General features: G+C 36.3%; 2 protein-coding genes across 21 annotated transcripts in view; one reads left to right on the top strand and one right to left on the bottom strand.

Annotated features, from left to right (window-relative positions):
* CEP57L1 (centrosomal protein 57 like 1) overlaps nt 1–18954 on the bottom strand; it is a 237698-nt gene extending 218744 nt beyond the window's left edge. For 2 of the 20 annotated variants that reach the window (XM_081294829.1, XM_081294812.1), the window contains exons 1-3: nt 18515–18949; nt 11251–11324; nt 7190–7277 (exon numbers count right to left, since the gene is read on the bottom strand). The gene's annotated coding sequence lies outside the window, so the exon portion shown is untranslated. Of the gene's footprint in view, nt 1–7189; nt 7278–11250; nt 11325–17306; nt 17327–18514 lie in introns of those variants that run through there. The other 18 variants (XM_081294830.1, XM_081294815.1, XM_081294831.1 and 15 more) reach the window with 13 other exon arrangements.
* Nucleotides 18955–19682: 728 nt separating this feature from the next.
* SESN1 (sestrin 1) overlaps nt 19683–23174 on the top strand; it is a 119375-nt gene continuing 115883 nt past the window's right edge. Inside the window, exon 1 of the mRNA XM_081294832.1 lies at nt 19683–20398. Coding sequence (XP_081150958.1) covers nt 20117–20398 — 282 coding nt within the window. The 5' untranslated portion in view covers nt 19683–20116. The remainder of the gene's footprint in view (nt 20399–23174) is intronic.

Raw genomic sequence — 23174 nt, 5'->3', positions numbered from 1 at the left:
TGGGGCTGGGGTTGTGGCTCAGCGGTAGAGCACTCGCCTAGCACGTGCAAGGTGCTAGGTTTGGTCCTCAGCACCACATAAAAATAAATAAATAAAATAAAGGTATTGTGTCTAACTCAACATGTGTATGTGTGTGTGTGTTCTATTCCTGGGCTGCTAATTCTGAATTACACCCACAGCTTTCCCCTCTCTGAAAATGACCATCATTGACAATTCACAAGAACATAAAATTATTTATATACCTAAGCAAAACAGCAATTATTTATATACCTAAGCACTTTTCTTTTGGTGACTCTTCTGTCATATATAATCGGAAGGCAATGCAGGAAAAGTTTTTTCAGATTCTAGAATCATGGCAATATTTTCAATTAAGGCACCACTGATTGATTCCTTACCATTACATCTCTTTGGGCTATTGCTAACTCTCTTGGATAAAGGGTTGATGAACTAGTTCTTTTCTCATGCATTTTCCTCATCATGTTTATGGATTTGGGGACAAGAATGAATCTGCATGGTTCCAAAAAGGGATATGACATAATGGAAAGGGCTCTGGATTAAATCAGAAGACCTGGGTTCTTTCCTGTTTCTGACACTTCTATGGAATGTAATCTTAAGTCATTTCCTTTCTTTTGGCTCTGAAAATATAAAATATTATATAAATATACAGTGGTAGAAATAGCAGTGATGATAAACTCTTTACCATTCTTTTCTGGGAGTTTCAGTTTCCTTAGAATTTAGTCTTTGCCAATATTAATCTGACATAAATCCTTCTCTTCCTTCCCTAATAATTCAATTTTCTGTATTTCTCCAATTTCCCTAATTCTTCTGAATTTTCAGGTTTCCATTCCCCTAATAAACAATGTAATCCCTCTTTAAAATTATACACATAAAAATTATATGTACATATAATTGTATATGTACATATATGTACATATAATGTATATTTATATATATCATGTATGTTGTACATCATATATGTGTGTGTGTGTATGTATATGTGTATATATATATATATATATATATATATATATATATATATGTGTGTGTGTGTGTGTGTGTGTGTGAGAGGCATTATGGAGCACACCTGTAATTCCAATGACTTGTGAGGGTGATGGAGAAGGATTACAAGTTTGAGGTCAGACTCAGCAACTTAGGAAGGCCCTAAGGACCTAGGGATACCCTGTCTCAAAATAAAACATAAAAAGTGGGGTCTGGGGATGTGGCTCAGTTGGCTCAGCAACCCTGGGTTCAAAATCTCCAGTGCCAATATATATATATATATATATATATGTATGTATTTTCTTGACGCTAAATTATTCCTGTAGATTTTATAAGTTTACATTTCTAGAAATATTACCTTTTGGGCTTTTGTTCATATAATGCTTTTTCTTACTTCCATTTTCCCTAATGAGCAAATGTACCTATAACCTATATTACCTATATTATTTTACAAAGCAGCATAGCATAATGATTAAAGGGCAGGCACTGCAGCAAGACTCCTGGGGAATGAATCCTGGACGATCCTCAGGAAGTTTCCTCCTAAGATAAGAATAAGATTATCGGCCTATTTCAAAGAATTATATATAATGAATGAACATAAAGTAGTGAAATAGAAGTTGGGTGTACTGGTGCCTGGCTGTAATCCTAGCAGCTCAGGAGTTTATGAGGCAGGAGGATCAAAAGTTCCAAACCAGCCTCAGCAACTCGGTGAGGCCCTAAGCAATTTAGAGAAACCCTTTCTCAAAAATAAAATAAAAAGGGGGTGTTGCTGGGGATGTGGCTCAGTGGTTAAGCACCCTTGGCTCAATTCCTGGTACCAAAAAAAAAAAAAAAAAAGTATTGGAATAGAGCTTGGTACATGATAGGCACTCAATAAATTTTAGTTATCTATTACAGGTTGAACATTCCAATTCTGAAATGCTTCAAAATATGACAGTTTTTTATGTTGATGCTCAAAACGTTTTGGATTTTTAAATTAAGATTACTGAGCTGGTAAAATCTATGCAAACATTCCAAAACCTGAAAACCTGAAATCTGAAACATAGGTGGTCCCAAACATTTTGGATAAGGGATACTCTACCTGTGTTGATATTTTAAAAATCTGCATAGTTTGGATAGTATATCCAAAGTTTTATCATTAAAATTACTGACATGCCTAATGATACTGAGAAACCATACCCCCCCTACCCCGAAAAAAACTCTTCTGAATTATCAAAAACTAAATTAGAACTGAGGGTATTTAGCTCAGTGGTAGAGTGCTTGCCTAGTAGGTGTGAGGCCCAGGAACAACAACAACAAAAATAAATAAATAAATAAATCTTCCCTGGGCGAAATAAAAACAAAATAAATGCTAAATTAATGCCATTATTAATCTTAATATTATATCATCCTATAATCCTACTAACTCCAACAGGTAAGCAATAAATGGTATATGAGATGGCTTCAAAAAGTAGAGCACTCAATTGCTCACCATATTTAATATTTACCTACTTATGGTAATTTTACACTGTTACTGCACAAACTCAATTTTTTTTTATGTTCTGGGAACTTGGGATGGAACTCAGAGGTGCTATACTACTGAGATATATCCCCAGCCCGTTTTATTTTTTATTTGGGGACATGGTCTCACTAAGTTGTCCAGGCTAGCCTTGAACTTCTGAGGCCTTCTGCCTCAGCCTCTACAGTTGCTGGAATTACAGGTGTGCACCACCAGACCAGCTTGCAAATTTAATTTTTATACTTAATGCCGTCTCTAGGCCCAGCTCTTCTTAAGTAATAATAACAATTTGTTCTTTCTTTCTGCCCAAGATGGTAATTTATTTTTTATCAAGTACTATCATTTTTCTGAATTTTAACAGAGTTCATATCTAGTTGAATGTCCTAAAGGTGCCTCAAATTTATATATTTTTTAAAAATTTTTTTAAATATTTATTTTTTAGTTTTCAACGGACACAACATCTTTGTTTGTATGTGGTGCTGAGGATCGAACCCGGGCGGCATGCATGCCAGGCGAGCGCGCTACCACTTGAGCCACATCCCCAGCCCTCAAATTTATATCTTAAATAATATACCATCTTTCCCCTAAAAACTGTTTTGCAGTTGGGCACAGTGGCACATGCCTGTAACCTGAGCAGCTTGGGAGGCTGTGGCAGGAGGCTCACAAATTTGAGGTCACCCTTGGCAAATGAGTGAGATTCTGTCTCAGAATACAAAAAAAAAAGCATTAGGGGTACAGCTCAGTGGTAGAGTGCCCCTGGGTTCAATCCCCAGTATTAAAAAGCAGCACAACAACAACAAAATGAAATAAATAAATAAATAAATAAATAAATAAATAAATAAATGTATATTTTGCTTCTGTGATCTTTTTCTTTTTAGTTGTTGATAGACCTTTATTTTATTTATTAATATATGGTGGTGCTGAGAATCGAACCCAGTGCCTCACACATGCCAGGCAAGTAAGCTACCACTCAGTCCCCCTTAGCCTTGCTTCTGCAATCTCAATCTCACCTAACAGCATTAGCTCCCTACTCCCCAATCCTCAAATCCTGAGGCTTTCAATGCATAAAACATTTCTTGAATCACCTGTCCTCTTCCATCCTTACCATCACTGACTAGGCATTCATCATGGATCGCCTGACTATTACAATGGCCTCTGAAAAGATTTTCCTCCTCCTAATTGTCTTACAAAACTTTCGATGACTGTACCTCTAGAGTACTCTAATATTGCAATCCAGTTATGTCATTCCAATGCTTAAAACTCTTCAGTGACTGCTCAGTGCCTTCAGAATAAAGTCCAAGTACCTTCTTGGGGGCATATAGATCTATTCTCTATGTATCTAATTCTTCTCTCCTTCTCCTACTAAGTGAACACATTTCTAGTGTTCTATTGTTCTCTCCTCCTGTAATATTCTTACCCACCTTGTAAGACACAGTTTATTAGTTAATCTGTTCATGAAGCTTTCCCTTTCCTGGCTCCCTGTGCCTGAGCTAACACTCCTCTGTGCAAATCCATATGCTTGCTTAACACACTATATTGAAGTAATCTGTTTATGTCTTTCCCATTAAAGTGCAAGCCTTGAGGACAGGGACCAAGTTTTGCTCATTTTTATAAACTCAGCACCTAATTCAAACCTAAATGCTTGCTTAACTGGATGATTAAAAGCCATGCAAGTTTTGGATTGGGCAGAGGGAAATGAGAGGAGGGGAGGAGGTATAGGGGTGGGAAAGATGGTACAATGAGACAGACATTATTAACCTATGATTGCATGAATAGTGATTTTGGATGGTGAATTACCAGAGAAATGGAAAGTTGTGCTCCATTTGTGTACAATGAGTCAAAATGCATTCTGCTGCCACATATAACAAATTGGAAAAATAAAAAAGATTCAAGATCAAAGTTAAAGTTACTTAAATTAATTATTATTTTTATTATGGCTTGATTGGCAATTTATTATAGAGGTTAATTATTTTGTTTCTCTTGGTATTCAATTTTGTTTTATTTTTGTCAATATTGTTGATTTAACCTTATTTTGAGGATGGATTAAAAAAATGTGTTTGTGAAATTCAAAATAATAAAACAGCCTACTTATAGAAGAAAAAAAAAAAAGCCACGCAGAGCTCCAAGATAATCCTACTGAAAAGTCATCTCAGTATAAGGTAAAAGGAGAGATCTGTCATTCAGATCAGAGAGGGTTCTAGCTACTGACAGTAGTATCTGAATTATTCTGTAAAAACAGCAACACAAACACCTAGCTTTGTCTAACATTGCTTTCCTTGGAATTGACAGTTCCAAATTCATAATTCTAGTTCTTTTTTTTCCATATTTTTATTTATTTATTTTTATGTGGTGCTGAGGATCGAATCCAGTGCCTCAATGTGTGAGGCAAGCGCTCTACCACTGAGTTATAGCCCCAGCCCCTCTAGTTCTTATAGTAAGCTGCAGTGTCTTAACAACACTCAATTTTGACCCACATATTTGAGGTAAACAACTGTTCTGAAGGGCTAAAGTAATCTACTGATGGGCAGAAATGTTGACAGGCTGATCTGCAAAGAGACACCATTAAGCCCTCACTTTTTTTTTTTTTTTTTTTTTCAAACTAGACTTGCTGGCACAGCTGTTAAGGTCTTAACATGAGAAATAGCATATGTTGTTAAGTAGCACAGAGGGCAAAATGACAAAGCCCAAGTTTTCTGCTCAGTTAAAATGGAAGCTTAATTAAGTTGATCAAAATATACTTTACTTAAATGTACCTACAAAAAAATGATATTAATCTTCTCTTAAATGTTCTAGTTCTTCATTGGTTTCTAATGTTCCTACTTTATTTAGAGCTGACTGTTGCAGATGCCGAAAGTGCTGCAGTCCTTCCAATGTACACGTTAGTAGACAAAATAGAAAAGGCTCTCTGAGAGCTAGGCACAGTAGTGCACACCTATAGTCCCGGCTTATTCAGAGGACTGAGGTCAGGAATCGATAAACAGAGATCACTTTGAGCCAGGAATTCATGGTCAGCCTGGGCAAGATAGTAAGAGTCTATCTCAAAACAAACAACAAAAACAAACCTAATGAAGCTCTATGTTTAGAGCCTACTTATAGAAGAATAAGGTATAGCCAAAAAGTATAGCCAAAGGCATTCATAGTGATAAGTTCAATCATAGATAATTCACATATAAATGAATGCTGTCTATAGTTTTTTAAATTATATGACATTTGTTTTTTTCTTGGTTTGTTTTGATAAACAAACCAAGTTTCTCTTGGTATTCAATTTTGTTTTATTTTTGTCAACATTGTTGATTTAACCTTATTTTGAGGATGGGTAAAAAAAATGTGTTTGTGAAATTCTAAATGTTCTAGTTCTTCATTGGTTTTTAATGTTCCACTGAGCACTTGTATTGGTTAGCCCATCCACTGTCAGTATGTCCACTCAGGGAATGTACATTTCTTCTAATTTTGTCTTAAAATAGTATTAAGAAAGTAAATTTGATAACTTTTTAAAAAATGTGAACCCAAAGATAGGGAACATTGGATTGTCCACCACATGTAGTACCTAGGGACTTCAGTCTGAATCCTGGCTTGGTATTTCTTAGACATGTGACTTTAGCTAACTCAATCATTTTGTCTGTTTCTAATAATGGTAGTAATAGTAATGGCACTTTTTAATGTTGTTGATGTGTAAAAGCTTTGTAAATGATAATACTTTTCAAGTGCTAGTGGGAATTTTTAGATTTTGTCTTTTAGGACAGATATGATGGGTAAAGTCCCTAGAATTTCACAAACACATTTTTTACCCATCCTTTTCATTTCTCTGGAGTTGAACCCATGGATGCTTTATTACTGAATTATATCCTTAGCCTTTTTTTAAAAAATTATTTTTATACAGGGTTTCACTAAGTTGCTCAGGGCCTTGCAAAGTTGCCCAGGCTGGTCTTGAACTCACATCCCCCTGTCTGAACCTTCCCAGTATCTGTAATTATAAGCATGTCCCACTAAGCCTGGGTTAGAAATAGGTTCAACAACAACAAATATCTATCAATCAAGATATTCATTCCTGATTACAAAAGGAATACAGGCTCCTTCTACAAAATTTGGAAATTGTACAATATAAAAATAAAAACATAAAAATCATTATAAAAATCTATCAATTTGAGGTTATTAAAATATTGTTAATATTTTAATTTATATTAATTCATTCTTTTGTTATTTTAACCAAAGTTAGGATTATAACATGTTTGTCTCGATTGCTTTTCTATTTAATAATACATGATAGATGTTATCATGTATCATTATTCTTTTAAAGTACAAATTTTTAAATGGCAGTACATAATGTTTATGTAAAATTTTCATTAAATTACTTTAGAATTATATTGTTAGGTCAAACATAGTTTTAATGCTTCTGATATTTATTGTCCAACTATCATAATGTCAGAAACTTTTAAATTAACCCATTACTGAAATTTTGTTTTTAAAGAGAGAGAGAGAGAGAGAGAGAGAGAGAGAGAGAGAGAAAGAGAGAGAATTTTTTTTTATATTTATTTTTTAGTTTTTGGTGGACACAACATCTTTATTTGTACGTGGTGCTGAGGATCGAACCCAGGGCCGCGCACATGCCAGGCAAGCAAGCTACCGCTTGAGCCACATCCCCAGCCCATTATTGCAATTTTTTAGGACTTAGACAAAAGTCCTAATTCTTACCATGTCCTGGAGACTAATTCTCCCGCCAATAATACTCTAAAAAACAAATTTCTCTTGGTTACTTGTTCTCAAAAGCTTTATGACAAACCTAGAAAAAGCAAAATGTACAAATAACCCTTCATATCTGTCCTAAAAGACAAAAATCTAAAAATTCCCACTAGCACTTGAAAAGTATTATCATTTACAAATAAGTAAAAAAAAAGTATTATCATTTACATCAACAACATTAAAAAGTGCCATTACTATTACTACCATTATTAGAAACAGACAAAATGATTGAGTTAGCTAAAGTCACATGTCTAAGAAATACCAAGCCAGGATTCAGACTGAAGTCCCTAGGTACTACATGTGGTGGACAATCCAATGTTCCCTATCTTTGGGTTCACATTTTTTAAAAAGTTATCAAATTTACTTTCTTAATACTATTTTAAGACAAAATTAGAAGAAATGTACATTCCCTGAGTGGACATACTGACAGTGGATGGGCTAACCAATACAAGTGCTCAGTGGAAACTGCCAACTGTCCCCACCACCCAGCTCGTGCCCAGTGGGCAGTGGCCAGAGCCCAAGTGCCAAGAGAACCTGTACAGGGGAGGTAGAGCCGCTGCCACAAGGCTTCCGGATGGAGAATGGGGAGACGGCAAGTCACCCAGTGCTGGGTAGTGCAGGTATATCCTCCCTTGCCTGCAGAGATGCGGCTTATCTCTTAGGATAAGATGTTGATAGCAGGCACAGGGGCATGGTGGGGCCTGGGGACAGGGTTGGTGGTTTACTCGTGTTCATTTATGGAATCTTCCAGAGCCTTGGTTTGCACAGGGTAGATGCCCACAAAAGAGTTTTTTAACCAGAATAAAAAAAACAAACAAAAATTGCTCAATAGCAGACAGATGCAGTTTAAAGTTAACATATTCCACACAGAGAGAAACATGTATGACTGAGCATAATTCAATTTGTAAATTTTCTAAAGAAAATAAACATTACAACTATTAGAACTGTTTTTACCTATAGATAGACCTACTGCAGAGATCACAACTGAGAAAAATATAAAGCACTTAAAAAGAAGAACACTCTGAGGAAACTATTTTCTCCTTAAAAAGAAAAAAAAAAAAAAGCAAGCCAGATGTAACAGCACATGCCTGTAATACTGGTGACTTGGAAGACTGAAGCAGAAGGATCACAAGTTTGAGGGCAGCCTCAGCAATTTAGCAAGGCCTCAAGTAACTCACTGAGACCCTGACTCAAAATTTTAAAAATAATGCATAAAAAGAGCTGGAGGGGGCGGGGGGTGCTGGTGCAAGTCTATAATCCCAGTGACTTCGGAGGCTGAGGCAGAGGATCACAAGCTCAAGACTAGAGGCAGGAATGTTAGCAGAGACCCTGTCTCAAACTTTTTTTTTTTAAAAGGCTGGGAATGTGACTCAGTGGTTAAGCAACCACAAGGGTTCAATCTCTGGTACCAAAAAAAAAAAAAAAAAAAAGGAACTGGGAATGGAGCTCAGTGGTTTATCCCCCAGAAGTCTCCCCCAAAAGCAAACATCTATTTTCTCCATTTCTCTTTTCCATCCATTAATATCCAGAATTTCCTCTAACAAAAAATAAAAAATTAATAGCAGATAGTTTTGATATTGGTAATTTTTAACTTTTAAAAAGCTATCACCTGTTGTTAATTTAACATTATTTTAATGTATTTATTAATTCGTTTATCTGATTTAATGTAGTGCTTTAACACACACAGATTTATTCTAGCAATTTCTGCACACAATTGCCCTCCCTAAAGTTCCCTACAAGGGCATCTTACTCATTAATATTCAGTAAGCATATGTTATTCTTAATTCAATTAATGTAGTAGAAAGACATTTTTAAAAAGTACATCTAAGTCTAACTATGCATGGTGGTACACATATGTAATCCCAGCACTTTAGGAGTTTGAGGCAGAAAGACTGTAACTTAGAGGGCAATTAGAGAGACCCTGTCTCAAAAAAAAAGAGGGGGAGGGCTGGAGATATAGTTCAGTGATAAAATGTCCCTGGGTTCAATCCCCAATACTTTAGGGGGCGGGAGGGGCAGATGGATATGAAAACTGGGCTAAGGATATAGCTCAGTGGTACAGTGGTTGCCTAGCACATGCAAGCCACCGAGTTTGATATCCAGCACCACAAACAAAAAACCCAATCATTTAATACTTAAAAATTATAGATTTCATTAAGGATTCATACTATTAAATTATATTTACCAAAACTAGAATTCTAGTGTCATATAGAATGTTAGAGTTACCTCCTAAATTGATTTCTAGGCAAATAAATTTGGGGAAATGGATAAACAAAATTTAACCAATTTCCTTATTAGCAAGCCTTGTCAGTATCTTTAATATGCTTCTATTACTATGAATTTCTAAAACACAGATAGAACATTCATTTCCTAAACTTATTTGCAACAGAAACCTTTCTTGAGGATCCTGTTGAGATCAGCATTCCACAGAACAGACTTACACTCTTTAGTGCAGCTCTACATAGAAGACTACTATCAAGACAGGGATGAAAAAATATATATATATATATGTATATATATGATAAAAAATAAATAACACTTTATAGTAGAAATAACAAATTGTCTAAGGCATTCTTGTCTGTGGCATACTACATGAAAAATTCCTACTTCGAATAAGGGACTGTCCTATTTTAAAAGGTTAAAAATTGTATTTTTCAATAATTTAAGCTCACTTTATTTAGTAAATAACATCTCTGGTCTATCTATTTGACTGAATCATGAATCATGATAATATAGCCAAATTATTTGGTAGCTTCTACAACATTTTCAATTAACACACAAAAAAACCCCTTATCACTGGAGGGTTCATAGATGAGACAATGAAACTGAGCAAAAGATTCAAACAAATTGTACAAAATTATTTTGGGGAAAAAAATTGAATTTGTCTCTTAAATTTTCTATATTAATAATGATTTAAATATATATACAAATATATTATTTAATAACATCATCTATTATTAGTACCATCATCTGTTCCACTTAATAACATACCATTTAATAACATTATCTGTTAATAATACCATCATCTGTTCCTTTCTGAAGAGAAGAATTTAAAAAATTGCAATTAGGACAAAGTGAGGAAAATAGAGAACATTAAACACCACAGTCTTCATATGCTCGGTGTCAGAGACTCCTCCCAAACTCTACTGCTCACTGCTAGGACTTTACATTTGGATTCATTGATGTTATGATGAAAACACTAACTTATAACTAGTTATGTGATCTTGTTCTAATTAGTATATTAAACTCTCCAGAGCTTCATCTACATCCATAAATTAAAGCGTTAAGTCATCTTGAAGTTCTTGTCCATTTATAAAAGTTCTAACCAAGGCAAACTTTCAAATATGGTGAACTTTTGCTGCTGTTTTTGCCAAACTCTGAATCCTAAACCTTGCAAACAAGTTTTGTCTTCACTAGAATATCTTTAGGAGTATCTTGATGATCTTAACCTAGACAACCATTAAATGCCAATCTAAAAAAGTAAAAACAAAACAAAAAAACAAACAAACAAACCAAAAAACCCACACACAATTTCTATAATTTCAACAAGTAGTTGAAATGCTTGCATCTAAGAAAAACTTGTAAATAACTGTTAAATTTACATACAAGAAGGAAAATATTGTATTTTACAATATGAAAAGCTCCATTTGCCCGGGAATAGTGGCACATGCCTCTGAACCCTAGTGACAGAGGCTGAGTCAGGAGGATCTAAATAAAGTTCAAGGCCAGCCTCAGCAATTTAGTGAATCACTAAGCAACTTAGTCCATCAGGCTAGGGATGAGGCTCAGTGGATAAGCACCCATGGGTTTAATCCCTGGTACCTAAATAAATGAATCCCCAGGCTGGCCTTGAACTTGTGATTCTACTGCCTCAACCTCCCAAATCTATGGGCTTTTAGGCTTTCAGCACCACCAGGTTGGAGTTAGGTTTTCTTACATGTTTAAAATGATTAAGAAAATTAGATTTATTAAATGTAGAAGTCTAATTTACTGAATTCACAAAAGTTACTTACTAAGGAAGACACTGCATATTAAGTTGCAAATCAGCCCTGATGATTGTTTCAAGTATTGGAGAAAATATGATAGGCTAAATTGAAAAAAAAAAGTTATTCATTTTAAAATAGTTTGAAATGATTAAGGAATTTACATGTGTATGTACTAGTCCATATTTGAATATTCAAACTTTTAGACTGATAAGTTAACCAAACATGAATCCAAAAGTCAAAATTCTTATTTCCATGGAGAAAGTATTAGACCTAAAAACAGACCTAGTAAAATTTGTAAGTTAAATTCAAAGGCTTAGGAAAAAATGTTTTAAAAAAAACAACTTTAATGAATTGAAAACTAAATAAACTAAAAATATTCCTTTTCAAGAATAAAAATCTATCTCAGATAATAAAAACACCAAGGGCAATAAGGATGCCCACTATTTAACACTATTAGTACTATTTAATACTGAACTAGAGATTTTGATAAACTGATAAAACATAAAAAAACAAAATGTATAAGAGTGTAAACAAGCTTGTAATTCCAGTAATTCAGGAGGCTGAGGTAGGAAGACTGCAAGATGGAGGCCAGCTTGGGCAATTTAGCAAGATCCTGTCTCAAAACAAAAAATAAAAAGGGCTGGGGATCTAGCTATATGGTAGAGTGCCTCTGGATTCTATCCCCAGAACATTATAATGATGATGATAATGTAGTAAAAGGAACTAACAAAAATTTTAACTGGAGGAAATATGACCATCTAAATACACTGTATAACAGCATAGACAATTGTCTAGAAAATGTAATTTTGAAATGTATATTCACACAATAGGGTCAGAACTATAGGAATTATAGGAATAATGACAAAAATCTTTAAGATCTTTGTGAACAAGAACAAGGAGATAGGGCTGAGGATGTGGCTCAAACGGTAGCACGCTCGCCTGGCATGCGTGCGGCCCAGGTTCGATCCTTAGCACCACATACAAACAAAGATGTTGTGTCCGCCGAAAACTAAAATAAATAAATAAATATCAAAAATTCTCTCTCTCTCTCTCTCTCTCTCTCTCTCTCTCTCCCTCCTGTCTATTAAAAAAAAAAAAAAAAAAGAACAAGGAGACATACTGCTCTACTAGTTGTTAAGATTTATTATAGCCCTTTAGTAATTAAAATAGTGGCCCAAAAGGAGAAAAAGATATCCACAGAACAGAAAAGTCAGTTCAGAAATAGACTCTCATAAATGTGGGGATTTGGTATATGAAAAAGAAGGCATTTTAAAAAAATATTTATTTTTTAGTTGTAGTTGAACATGATACCTTTATTTTATTTATTTATTTTTACGTGGTGCTGAGGAGCGAACCGGGGGCTCGCACATGCTAGGCAAGTGCTCAACCGCTGAGCCACAACCTCAGCCCAAGAGGGCATTTTTAAGAGGGAGCAAATTGGCTATTCACAATTTGTGCCAAGATACCAAGTTATCCACATTATAAAAAATAAACATATATCTCTACTTCATGTCAAAAATATATTCCAACTATACTGACCATCTACATGTGATTAACTATATTAAAGTTTACTATAAAACAACTTATAAAACAAATCCACCATTGACAAAATTTTTAAAAAGAAAAATACACAGCAACGTTTCAGAAATTCAGAAACAACTTTTCTACAAATCATTAAGAAAAACACAATTAAAAAATGATAAAAGGTGTTAAGAGAGAGAAAACATCAACTGATTTTTTTTTAGATGTGGCAATGAGGATCGGACCCAATGCCTTACTCAAACGAGGCAAACGCTCAACCACTGAGCTACAACCCCAGCCCAACATCAACTGATTAAAAACAAAACATAACAAAACACTTCACTAAATCAGAAAAACACGAATTAAAACAAACAGGGATGGTGGCTCATGCCATAGCTTCCGTCTAGGAATTCAGAGGCCAGCCTTAGCAACATGGTTAAGACCCCATCTCTAAAAATAAATGACTTAAAAAAAAAAATAAGGAAGTATTTCACATCCATTAGATTGACAAAATCTTAAAAAGAAGGCTGTTGAAGTGAAGCTTTGGCAAGGAGGTCGCAAAATGAAAATTTCCACTAACTGCTGCTGGGAGTGTAAACTGGTATGAAATTCTGGAAGACTATTTGAAAACTGTGATGCTGTATGTATCCTGTAACTCAGTAATTACACTTTTCAGTATTTATAAGTGAACTGTAGAGAAAATGGCACATGTTCACTGGAGATATGTAGAATGATGTTCATTGTAGTACTGGTTACAACTGAAAAAAAAAAAGTTACCTAAATACACATTAATCAAGACTAAATAAGTAGATTGTTTCATCTTCATACAGTGAAATACCAGACAGTAGCTAAAATTTTTAAAAACTAGCTATAAAATAGCAATATAAACTCTGAAAATATACTCTTGAGTGAGAAAAAGCAAGTTACAGAATGATAAGTATAGTTAGATGTATTCTATGTAAATTTTTTTAAAACATGAAGACATTACTATGCAAAGGATAATTTCATAACACATTATTTTTTTCAATGAAATGAAGCAAAATGTTAAGACCTGTTCATTCCAGAGGTATTATTATGTTATTGCGGGTTTTTGTGGCTTCTGTTGTTGTTTAGAATAATTAATGTTTTTTAATGACAAAATTTTGTTATCCCTATATATGTATATATGTATATAGTTGTTTAGAATAATTAATGTTTTTAATGACAAAATTTTGTTATCCATATATATATGTGTATATATATATATGCTTGTATATATACAGTCACATAAAACGTGGATAAGGGAAATAATTAGAAAAACAAGGATAAAATCAGAAGTAAAAGATTTATAAAATTCATGTCATAAATTGTTGAGTTGGCTCAACATATCTTAAAAGAAAGGCAAAATGAATACAGACTTAGTGATTATTGCTGTCAAAAAATGTATCCATTAACATGGCAGAAATACTGGAGGAATTTAGATATTCAAAATACACTATAACATGGAAGCACTAAAGACAAAAAATGGAGAATTATTAGTAAAGTTGATTTAAATGATTTATTGATTTATTCTGAAGGATAGAAGGAAAACATGAAAAAAAAGAGAACTGTATTTTGAGAACAGTATGCATGAGTGTTTCAAAAAGTAGGCTTTTGAAAGTCTCAAATGAACATCATTTAATTCAATCTTGTGAAGATCTTATTTTTTTAAAGAAAAACTTAAAAATAAAATCTAAAATTTCAAAATTTAAGAGCAAAGCTTTATGATTCACTTGGGCAACACAAAGATATTCATATAATACTTAGTTGACATTGACAAAACATTTTTCAACAAGTCAAAAGAAGAAAAACCAAGGACACATTTGGAGGCAAAGGTACTTGTGTTACTAAATGATAAATAATTAGAATAATTTTCTTAAAAATTGAAGTTAGCCATTATAGAAGGAAATACTTCAAGTTCTGATAGCTTCAGTGTTTTATTATATTTTCTATTAGGGAGAAACAACAGGTAGGTTTTTGCAACCCTGCATGAAGAGGAAAATACTAGCAAATAAATAGCAATGTAGACAAATAACAAGATAATTAACTTGGAGAAAAATACTCCTAAATGAAGGAAGTGTCCTTGACTGATCATTTGCACTTAGAGCACTCAGTACATGTTAACAGTAGATAACAGAAAGGCAGCCCTGAAATGGAACTGTTAGTTCTGTATCCTGATGTGTTCTGGATAAAGACTGTGCCCGGCTTTTTCCCTAGGCAGACTTCAAACCTCTTTCCCAAGGAAAAGTTTTAAAGAATGACACTTAATAAACTGTAAAGATTCTGTGTACTAGTTTTTTTCTTTTCACAGTTTTTTAAACCTTTTAATATTAGTTATCAAAGCAGTTAATAATTTCAGATCTAGTAAAAAATTCATTAATAAAAATATAAATCTAGGAATAGACCTTATACTGTTACAAAAAATTAACTCAAAAAATAGACCACAAACCAATATGTAAATGACAAAAACGTAAAACTTGAAGAAGATAACAAATGAGAAAATCTAGTTGACCCTGGGTATGGAAATGAGTTTTATTTTTTTAGTTAATTAATTTATTTAGATACACTAGATTGAACCCAGAGGCATTTTAGTACTGTACTACATTCCCAGCCATATACTATTTTTATTTTTAATGTTTTGGTACTAGGGATTGAACCTAGAGGTGCTTTACCACTGAGCTACATCACCAGAATTTTTTTTTTTTTTTTTTTTTTTTGAGACAGGATCTTGCTAAATTGCTGAGGTTGGTCTTGAACTTACAATCCTCCTGCCTCAGCCTCCCTAGTCTCTGGGATTATAGGTGGGTGCTATCACATCTGGCTTATATTTTATTTTGAGACAGGGTCTTACTAAATTGCACAGGCTAGCCTCAAACTTGGGATCCTCCTGCCTTACCCTGCAGAGTTGGGATTATAGGTATGTGCCCTGTCCCACCATAGTGGTGATTTCAGATGCAACAACATGAAAACATTATCCATGAATGAAGAAACTGATAAATTGGACTTCGTTAAAATTAAAAACTTCTGCTTTACAAAGGACACTGTTATGAGAATGAAAAAACAAGCCACAAATTTGGAGAAAATATTAACAATAAAGGACTTGTGCCAAAAATACAAAATAACTCTTAAAATTCAACAATAAGAAAACAACCCAAATAAAGTGGGCAAAGGGCAGTTGGGAGTGGTGGTGTACTGTGCACCTGTAATTCTGGAGGCTGAGTCAAGAGGATCCCAAGTTGGAGACCAACCTCAGAAATTAAAAAAAAAAAAAATTTTTTTAGTTGTGGTTGGTACAATATCTTTTTTTATTTGTTTTTATGTGGTTCGATCCGAACCTAGTACCTCACATGTGCAAGGCAAGTGCTCTACCACTGAGCTATAGCTCCAGCACCCAACCTCAGAAATTTAGTGAGGCCCTAAGCAACTTAGCCAAATCTGTCTCAAATAAATAAATAAATAAATAAATAAATAAATAAATAAAGGGTTGGGGATGTGGCTCAGTGGTTAAATGCCCCTCAGTTCAAAACCAAACAAAAACAAAACCAAAAAAGAACAAAAAATAGGTGCCAGGAGCCATCCATGAACTGTGTGTGAACTAAAATCGGGATGGAAGCATTTGGGTAGGAAATTCTGGTGTCTGGGAACTCACAGCAGCACTCCTGCTGGTGAGACTGCCCAATACATGTGAATTCCTATCCAGTACTGCCACAAGTTCCATACAGCAGGGGAGATGGGGTGACCTGCTAGAGCTACAGGGCCACACAGCCTCTCAGAGATGGGTGAGGCTTGCGAAGATGCCAATCAACCTGTTGACTGCAATTCACCATGAAGCAAGGGGAAGAGAAGCAAATTAAAACAATAATGGAATACTATTGCATATCTATCAGAGTGGCTAAAATCCAAAACATTGACAACACCAAATCCTGGAAAAGATGTGGAGCAACAGAAATTCCAATTCACTAAGGGTGGGACTACTCAATGGTACAGGTACTTAGGCAGTTATTCTTTTCCTTTTTTTGTGGAACTTGTGATTAAACCCAGGGCCTCAAGCACGCTAGGCAAGTGCTCTACTGCTGAGTCACACCCCCAGTCCCAGTTGAGCTTCTTAACAAACTGAACATAGGTGGGAAGTGGTGGCACATGCCTGTAACCCAGTGGTTCATGAGGCTGAGGGAGGAGGATCCCAAGTTGGAGGGCAGCCTCTGCAACTGAGACCCTGTCTCAAAAAAATAAAAAAGGACTGGGAATGTGGCTTGGTGGTTAAGCACCTTAGGGTTCAATCCCCAGCACTGTCCAAAAAATAAAAATAAAAAACTGCTATGAAGACCAAAATTGTACCTATAGTTAGATTTTCTGTCTCATCTGCAGACTCATTTATCCAACTGCTTCTTCCACGCGCCACTTGAATGTTTTAAATGTTTATCAAACTTAGCATGGCCAATCTGAATTATCAATTTCTCCCCTTAAACAAATATGCATACTATCCCATAACAATAAATGGCAATTCTTTCCTTCTAGTTGCTCAGGCTGTAACAAGGACTTACCCGACTTTTCACCTTTGCCTGCAAATGTCCTATGGGTGACCAAAAGCTGGATTAAAGACTAGGCATCACTGCCTTCATTTCATGTCCTTCTCCCTTGCTCTGAGTCACCTTGGATTCTAGGAATAGCAGGTCTGATAGATAAACATCTTGTGATGAGTGGAAGTTATCCCCAGAAAGCCACCCCCCAGGCAACAACAAATTCCTTATCTAGGAGGTGACTCCTGCAGACCAAACCTGAGATGAAGATTTCCCTGACTTTCCAAGATGGGCTAAGCTATCTCCTTGTAGTCATTCCAGCAATATCAAACAGTACTGTAATTGTATATTTAAGCATTGGTTTTTCTAACAAGTTAAGACTGTGTCTTTTTCACTGTTGAATAATAATAACTTTAAATTTTTAGAAATGCACCTATTCTGCCATGTGAAGAATTAAAATCTAATGTGGTTATCAGCCCACTGATAGGGGTAGGAAATGGCCTTTCAAACCTGAATTTTCTCAAGAATGACTTTTAAAAACAAAAAGAAATTTTAGAGAGAGAAATAGAAATGATTGAATTGCTTGAAGATAATAAATTTGGGGTATATTAGTAAGGTTTATATTTTTCTTGTCATATAGCATCCTTAAAGCCTGCAAGAGAATAGGAGGAACAGTGGAATGAATCTGACATAACTTTTCTATGTTCATATACGAATACACCAACAGTGAAACTCCATATCATGCACAACCACGAGAAATAGAATAAGCTGTACTTCATGTATGAGTAATATGTCAAAATACACTCTATTGTCATGTATATCTAAAAATAAATTTCATTTTTTTTAATCCTGCAAGAATTTACGTCTAGGAGTACTGGGAGTCCTTTGCCCTTTAGTCTCATACAAAATGGACCTGACAATTTGCTTTCAGAGCGCTGCTTGGGATTTCATTTGACCGAGCAAATAAAGCACAGAACATTCCTCCACTCAAAGGAAAACAAAGGTGCAAAATGCACAGTGATCCCTAATCAATCCTGCTCGTGAAAAGGTGGAAGCAGAGGCAGCAGAGCGAAGCACTTCACCTGTTCCCACAGCATCCTTCTAGCCTGGCCTTACTTGGGGTCGCTCCCACCGACCCTTGGGATCAATATCCCCAAATCCTCGCCTCACCGCAACTGTACTATTTATTTCCACGCAGGTCAATGGAAAGTCTCTGGAGTAAAGGCGGCAACCCTACCTAGATGGCTTCATCTCCAAAACTTTAGAGGAAGTAGAAGAAGGAAAATTCTATCAAAGGAAAGGTGAAGGCCGAACCTACAATGCTTACCAGACGCCCGCTCTCGGTCAATTCCGTCCTCTGGAACCGTTGGTTGGCAAGCAGCTACACACAACGTCGCGATGTCCCCTGGGAGTTGTAGTTTCTGTCGTAAACAGAACGCGCCGGCAGCATCAAAACTGCATTTCCCAGCAGTCAATGCGAAGACGCCCTGCCTATTTAAATCTGGTTCGGTATAATAAAGAGGCTGACACTATTTTTTAGGCTATTCTTAAATTTAGTTTCAGTTACTCCCATAGGTGCTGTAGTGCTTTTATTTGACGCGCTTGTCCCGCGTAATAAAATCTCAGTGTACCCTATTTCTTATTTTCCCTTCCCCTTCTCCAGACTAGCTACTCCAAACGCCTGGGAACGAAAATCAAGTGCCAGAACAAGCCGTGTGCCTTTGAGGGTGCACGCGCAGTCGCGCATGCGTAGAAACCCGCAGCGGTCGGCGGCCGCGCTCAGTGGACTGGGGGTCTGAAGGTAGCCTGCTGGAGGGCGGGGCTTTTTCCAATGGCTTTGCCTCGGCGGGTCGCGTCTGCCTGGGCGGGGAAGAAGGCGCTGGGGCCGGGGCGGCTCCGGGTTTGTGCCGGGCGGAGAAAGGGGAGGGGCTGAGGGGTAAGGACCCCATCTCCCCTCCTTGCTCCCGCCCTCTGGGCCGATCCCACCGATGGGGCTGGGCAAAGGGGCGGGCTCTGTGCCTCAGGCCCTGCAGCTCTGCCAACTCCGCCGCCCTGCCCGGTGCTTGAGGATTCCCGCGGCTGTTCTGTGCCCTCTGGCTTGGCGGCGGCGGCGGCGGGCTAGGGCACAGGGATAAGAGAAGAAGCGGCGTCTTCCAAGGGGTCCGGAGCCAACGGGGCCGGCGACGCTCTGTGTTGTCGCCGCCCGCCGAGACAGCGACTGCTGGAGACTACCGTCCCCAGGAGCGCCCGACTCTTGGGCCGCACGGCTAAGGGCCAGGGTTCAGCTAGCCTCCCCTGCCGGCGCCCGTCCCGCAGCTGGGGCGCTGGACGAGCTGAGGAGGGCGGGGACTTGTGTCGGAGGAGGGGCGTGGTGGGAACGCTGGGGGAAACCGGTGGCTGCACAGACAAAAAACCCGAATGGCTGGAGAGTGTTCAACTGTTAGCAGCCTTTTTGGGCAGAGCACGGATTTGACAGCTCTACAACGTGAGGATATCCGCTGACTCCGCGAGACAGAGAACACTTATTCGAGAATCCCGGTCCTGCAAGCCAGAGCTGTAAGATTGCAACTTTCCAAGTTTTTTTTTTTTTTTTTTTTCAATCTCTGAGCAGAAGACCGCCCTTTTTGGTAGAAGGAAAGGGTGATCGGTCTTGTAAATAGATTGACCGCACCAACTTAAAAGACACTTCTGCTTCCAAATGTCACCCAGACGTGTTTTCGTGACGGGTCGATTTCCCTGAAATTATTCTTACATCTCTCACTTTAAAAATATAAAGTGCTTTTGGGGCATGCTAAAAGGTAACTGAAGACTGCAAAGGAAAAACTCCGATTGTCATGGCTGAAGGAGAGAATGAAGTGAGATGGGATGGACTGTGCAGTAGAGATTCAACTACTAGGGAGACAGCACTGGAAAACATTAGGCAAATCATTTTGAGAAAAACCGAATATCTTCGTTCCGTGAAAGAGACACCTTATCGTTCATCAGAAGCCGGGCTCCTAAATGCTGTTTCTTTGGATGGATTGAATAAGCTACTTGCTCATCTGCTTATGCTTTCTAAGAGGTGTCCTTTTAAAGATGTAAGAGAGAAAAGTGAGTTTATTCTGAAGAGCGTTCAGGTAAGGGAGAGCATTATAAGTACCGCTTTACTATGAGATTTTACTTGGCAATTACATTGTGTTTGATTCACATATTAGGTTATTAGGAACTATGAATTGAACTCTACTTTAGGGACTTGCGTAAAACAATCAATTTGAGGCCACAGTGAAACAAGATAAACTAAAAACGATTTCCAAATATAAGTAAGCATGTATTCTTTTTCTACAGAGCTTTAGGCAAAAACTGCACTGCTTCTAGAAAAAAAAAAAAACAGGAAAGTTACAGTTAATTGCAAGACGTTTCTTTATGTTTCTTTTCGTGTTAAATGTAGCCAGTGTGCTTTTCATATTGTTAAGAGTTGTACGAGGAAAGTTTTACATTTAAAGATTTAAAGCCTCTAAAATGATAAAGGATACTAAATGTTTCCCAGTCAGCTTGTTCAAGTTAATTGACGGAACAATTTTTTTTGTTCTAAAAAACAAACAAACAAACAAATGCAAAGCAACTTTTTTTTTTTAAAGTGGGGCTATGTAAAACAATAAAAGATTGCTATAAAGAGGCAAATATCTTCAGGTTGAAAAATTGAACCCAGGGAAGGCATATGGTAGAAATAGTTTGATGGTAAATTACTCAACCACCTTTTCTGTGTTTGCTTAAATAGTTTTTCTTTTTATATGCATACCTATTTAAATTGTGAGTGCAGCAAAATTAAAAATATTATAATCCCCCATTTTATATAATCAATTTATTCTGTTTTATTAGGTTTATTAGGTTTTTAGAGAAATATTTACAGATAAATAATTTTCAGTGACACTTTATATGTACTTGTCAATCTATAAATTAGTCCACAGGTGTTCAAAGTCATAAATGAGAATTTTTTTAAATTTGTAGTTTACTTGCATATATACATTAAGCTAAGCCTGATCATTTTTCTATACTGGCCTGAGTTTAATTTAAAGCAACAGAAAACTCATATCCACAAAATAAAGACTCTAAGATCTTGGAATATTTCTTCTCACAAATAACTTTGTAAACAATTTTTTATACTTAATTTTACCAGAAATAATTTTCTGGGTACCTGAAGTTTGTTCTTTTAAGCACAAAAAGTTTTTTCTCTCTTATACTATAGTCACTATGACAACTGTTCTTTTCAAATAGGGGCTCACTATGCACATCAGGTACTATTATGTATTGTATAGGATTATGTAATCCACATCCATGGGTTTGTGTGTGTGTGTGTGTGTGTGTGTGTGTGTGTGTGTCCGATTTTTATAGTTTTCTGTCCCTTCCCTTGCTGTTTGTATATTTCACTTAGGTCTCTTCCTGTCCTTTCATCTTGCTCTTCTTTATATTATGGTGAAAAACTAGATAACCAATTTTGTTAAGAATTATATTGAAAATAAAAGTAAGCAGGCTCTGGGGAGTGCTGTGTCAAAGGATTGCAATATAAATGTAAGTAAATGGGCACTAGAATCACACCTAGGCTCAAATTCTCCTCCTTTATTAATGTATTGCCATAACCTTGGGCAAGTTACTTGATCTTCTTTAACTTGGATTTTTCACATCTGTTAAATGGGAATAAGAATATAGGGCTATCATGAGAACTGAGAGGTAAAGTGCCCCAGCATAGTGCATGTTCCTCTCCCTTTTCACAAATGAAATATATGGACTATGTGAAATTTATTTCAGGACTCACTGCACCTGTAAAAGGATTTGAGAATTTTCTTTACTGTGAAGATTTCCTATAAACTTACACATTTGAGGAGCTACTGAGGGTTGGACTAAAGGGTACTCTACCACTGAGCTAGATCCCCAGTCCTTTTCATTTTTTTTATTTTGAGACAGGGTATTACTATGTTGCTGAGGTGGCCTTGAACTTGAGATCCTCTTACCTCAGCCTCAGTAGTAGTAGTCACTGGGATTACAAGCACGCACCCTACGCCCAGCTAGACTTAACACTTATTTTTCATTTCTGCATCTATTGTACTTTATTCCTGTCACTATTCTAAGAGGAACTTATATTGTACTATAATCACATGTTTGTGTGTTTGTCTCCCCCCAGGAGGGCTGTAAGTTCTCAAGAGTATTGGCTGGGAACTGGAAGCTATTAAATAAATACCCAGTGGATGAACAAATTTATATTTGCCTTCTTTCTGTTTCTCATCAATCTAGGTAGATGAAATTTCCATTTTAGGGAGTTTCTACCCCCACATTATTCATCCATCCATGCATTCATGCAATAAATGTTTAGTGAAATCCAGTGGTAACAATTTTGACATTCTACTGAGGCAAGACAGGGCATAAAGAAGTAGTCAAATGAAAACATTAATTTTAGATAGTAAGGGAAGACTTTCCTGAGACAGTGACATTTAAGCAGAGACTAAATAAATAAATCAGATTTTTCTGCGAATCAGGACTTAATAATATATTTGAAGGCCTCAGAGCAAATGAATTCTAGGAACAGAATGTGATTCAGTATGATCAAAGTAGACTGTTTGAGGGGGGTGTGAAAATTTAAGAGCATATGCTCTGGAGTCAGACCTGGTTTCAGTACTTTATTAGCAGTACAATGTGGGTGTTACATAATCACTCCTTGACTCAGTTTCCTAATCTGCAAAATGAGGAAATGTTAGTTTTTCCTTACAGTGTTGCTGTAAGAATAAAAAGAAATTATGCTTATAAAGCATAACACCATGCCTAATACATAAAAAATACTCAGTATTGTTAGGTATTCTTGCTATTGTTAGGTAGGATCCAAATAACAGAGAGCTTGTAGGCCATGTTAAGGATTGTGGA

Source organism: Spermophilus citellus, assembly GCF_964194105.1.
Source record: "Spermophilus citellus genome assembly, chromosome: 5".
In the NCBI taxonomy this organism is placed as follows: Eukaryota; Metazoa; Chordata; class Mammalia; order Rodentia; family Sciuridae; genus Spermophilus; species Spermophilus citellus.
This window is presented reverse-complemented; position numbering and strand designations above follow the sequence as displayed.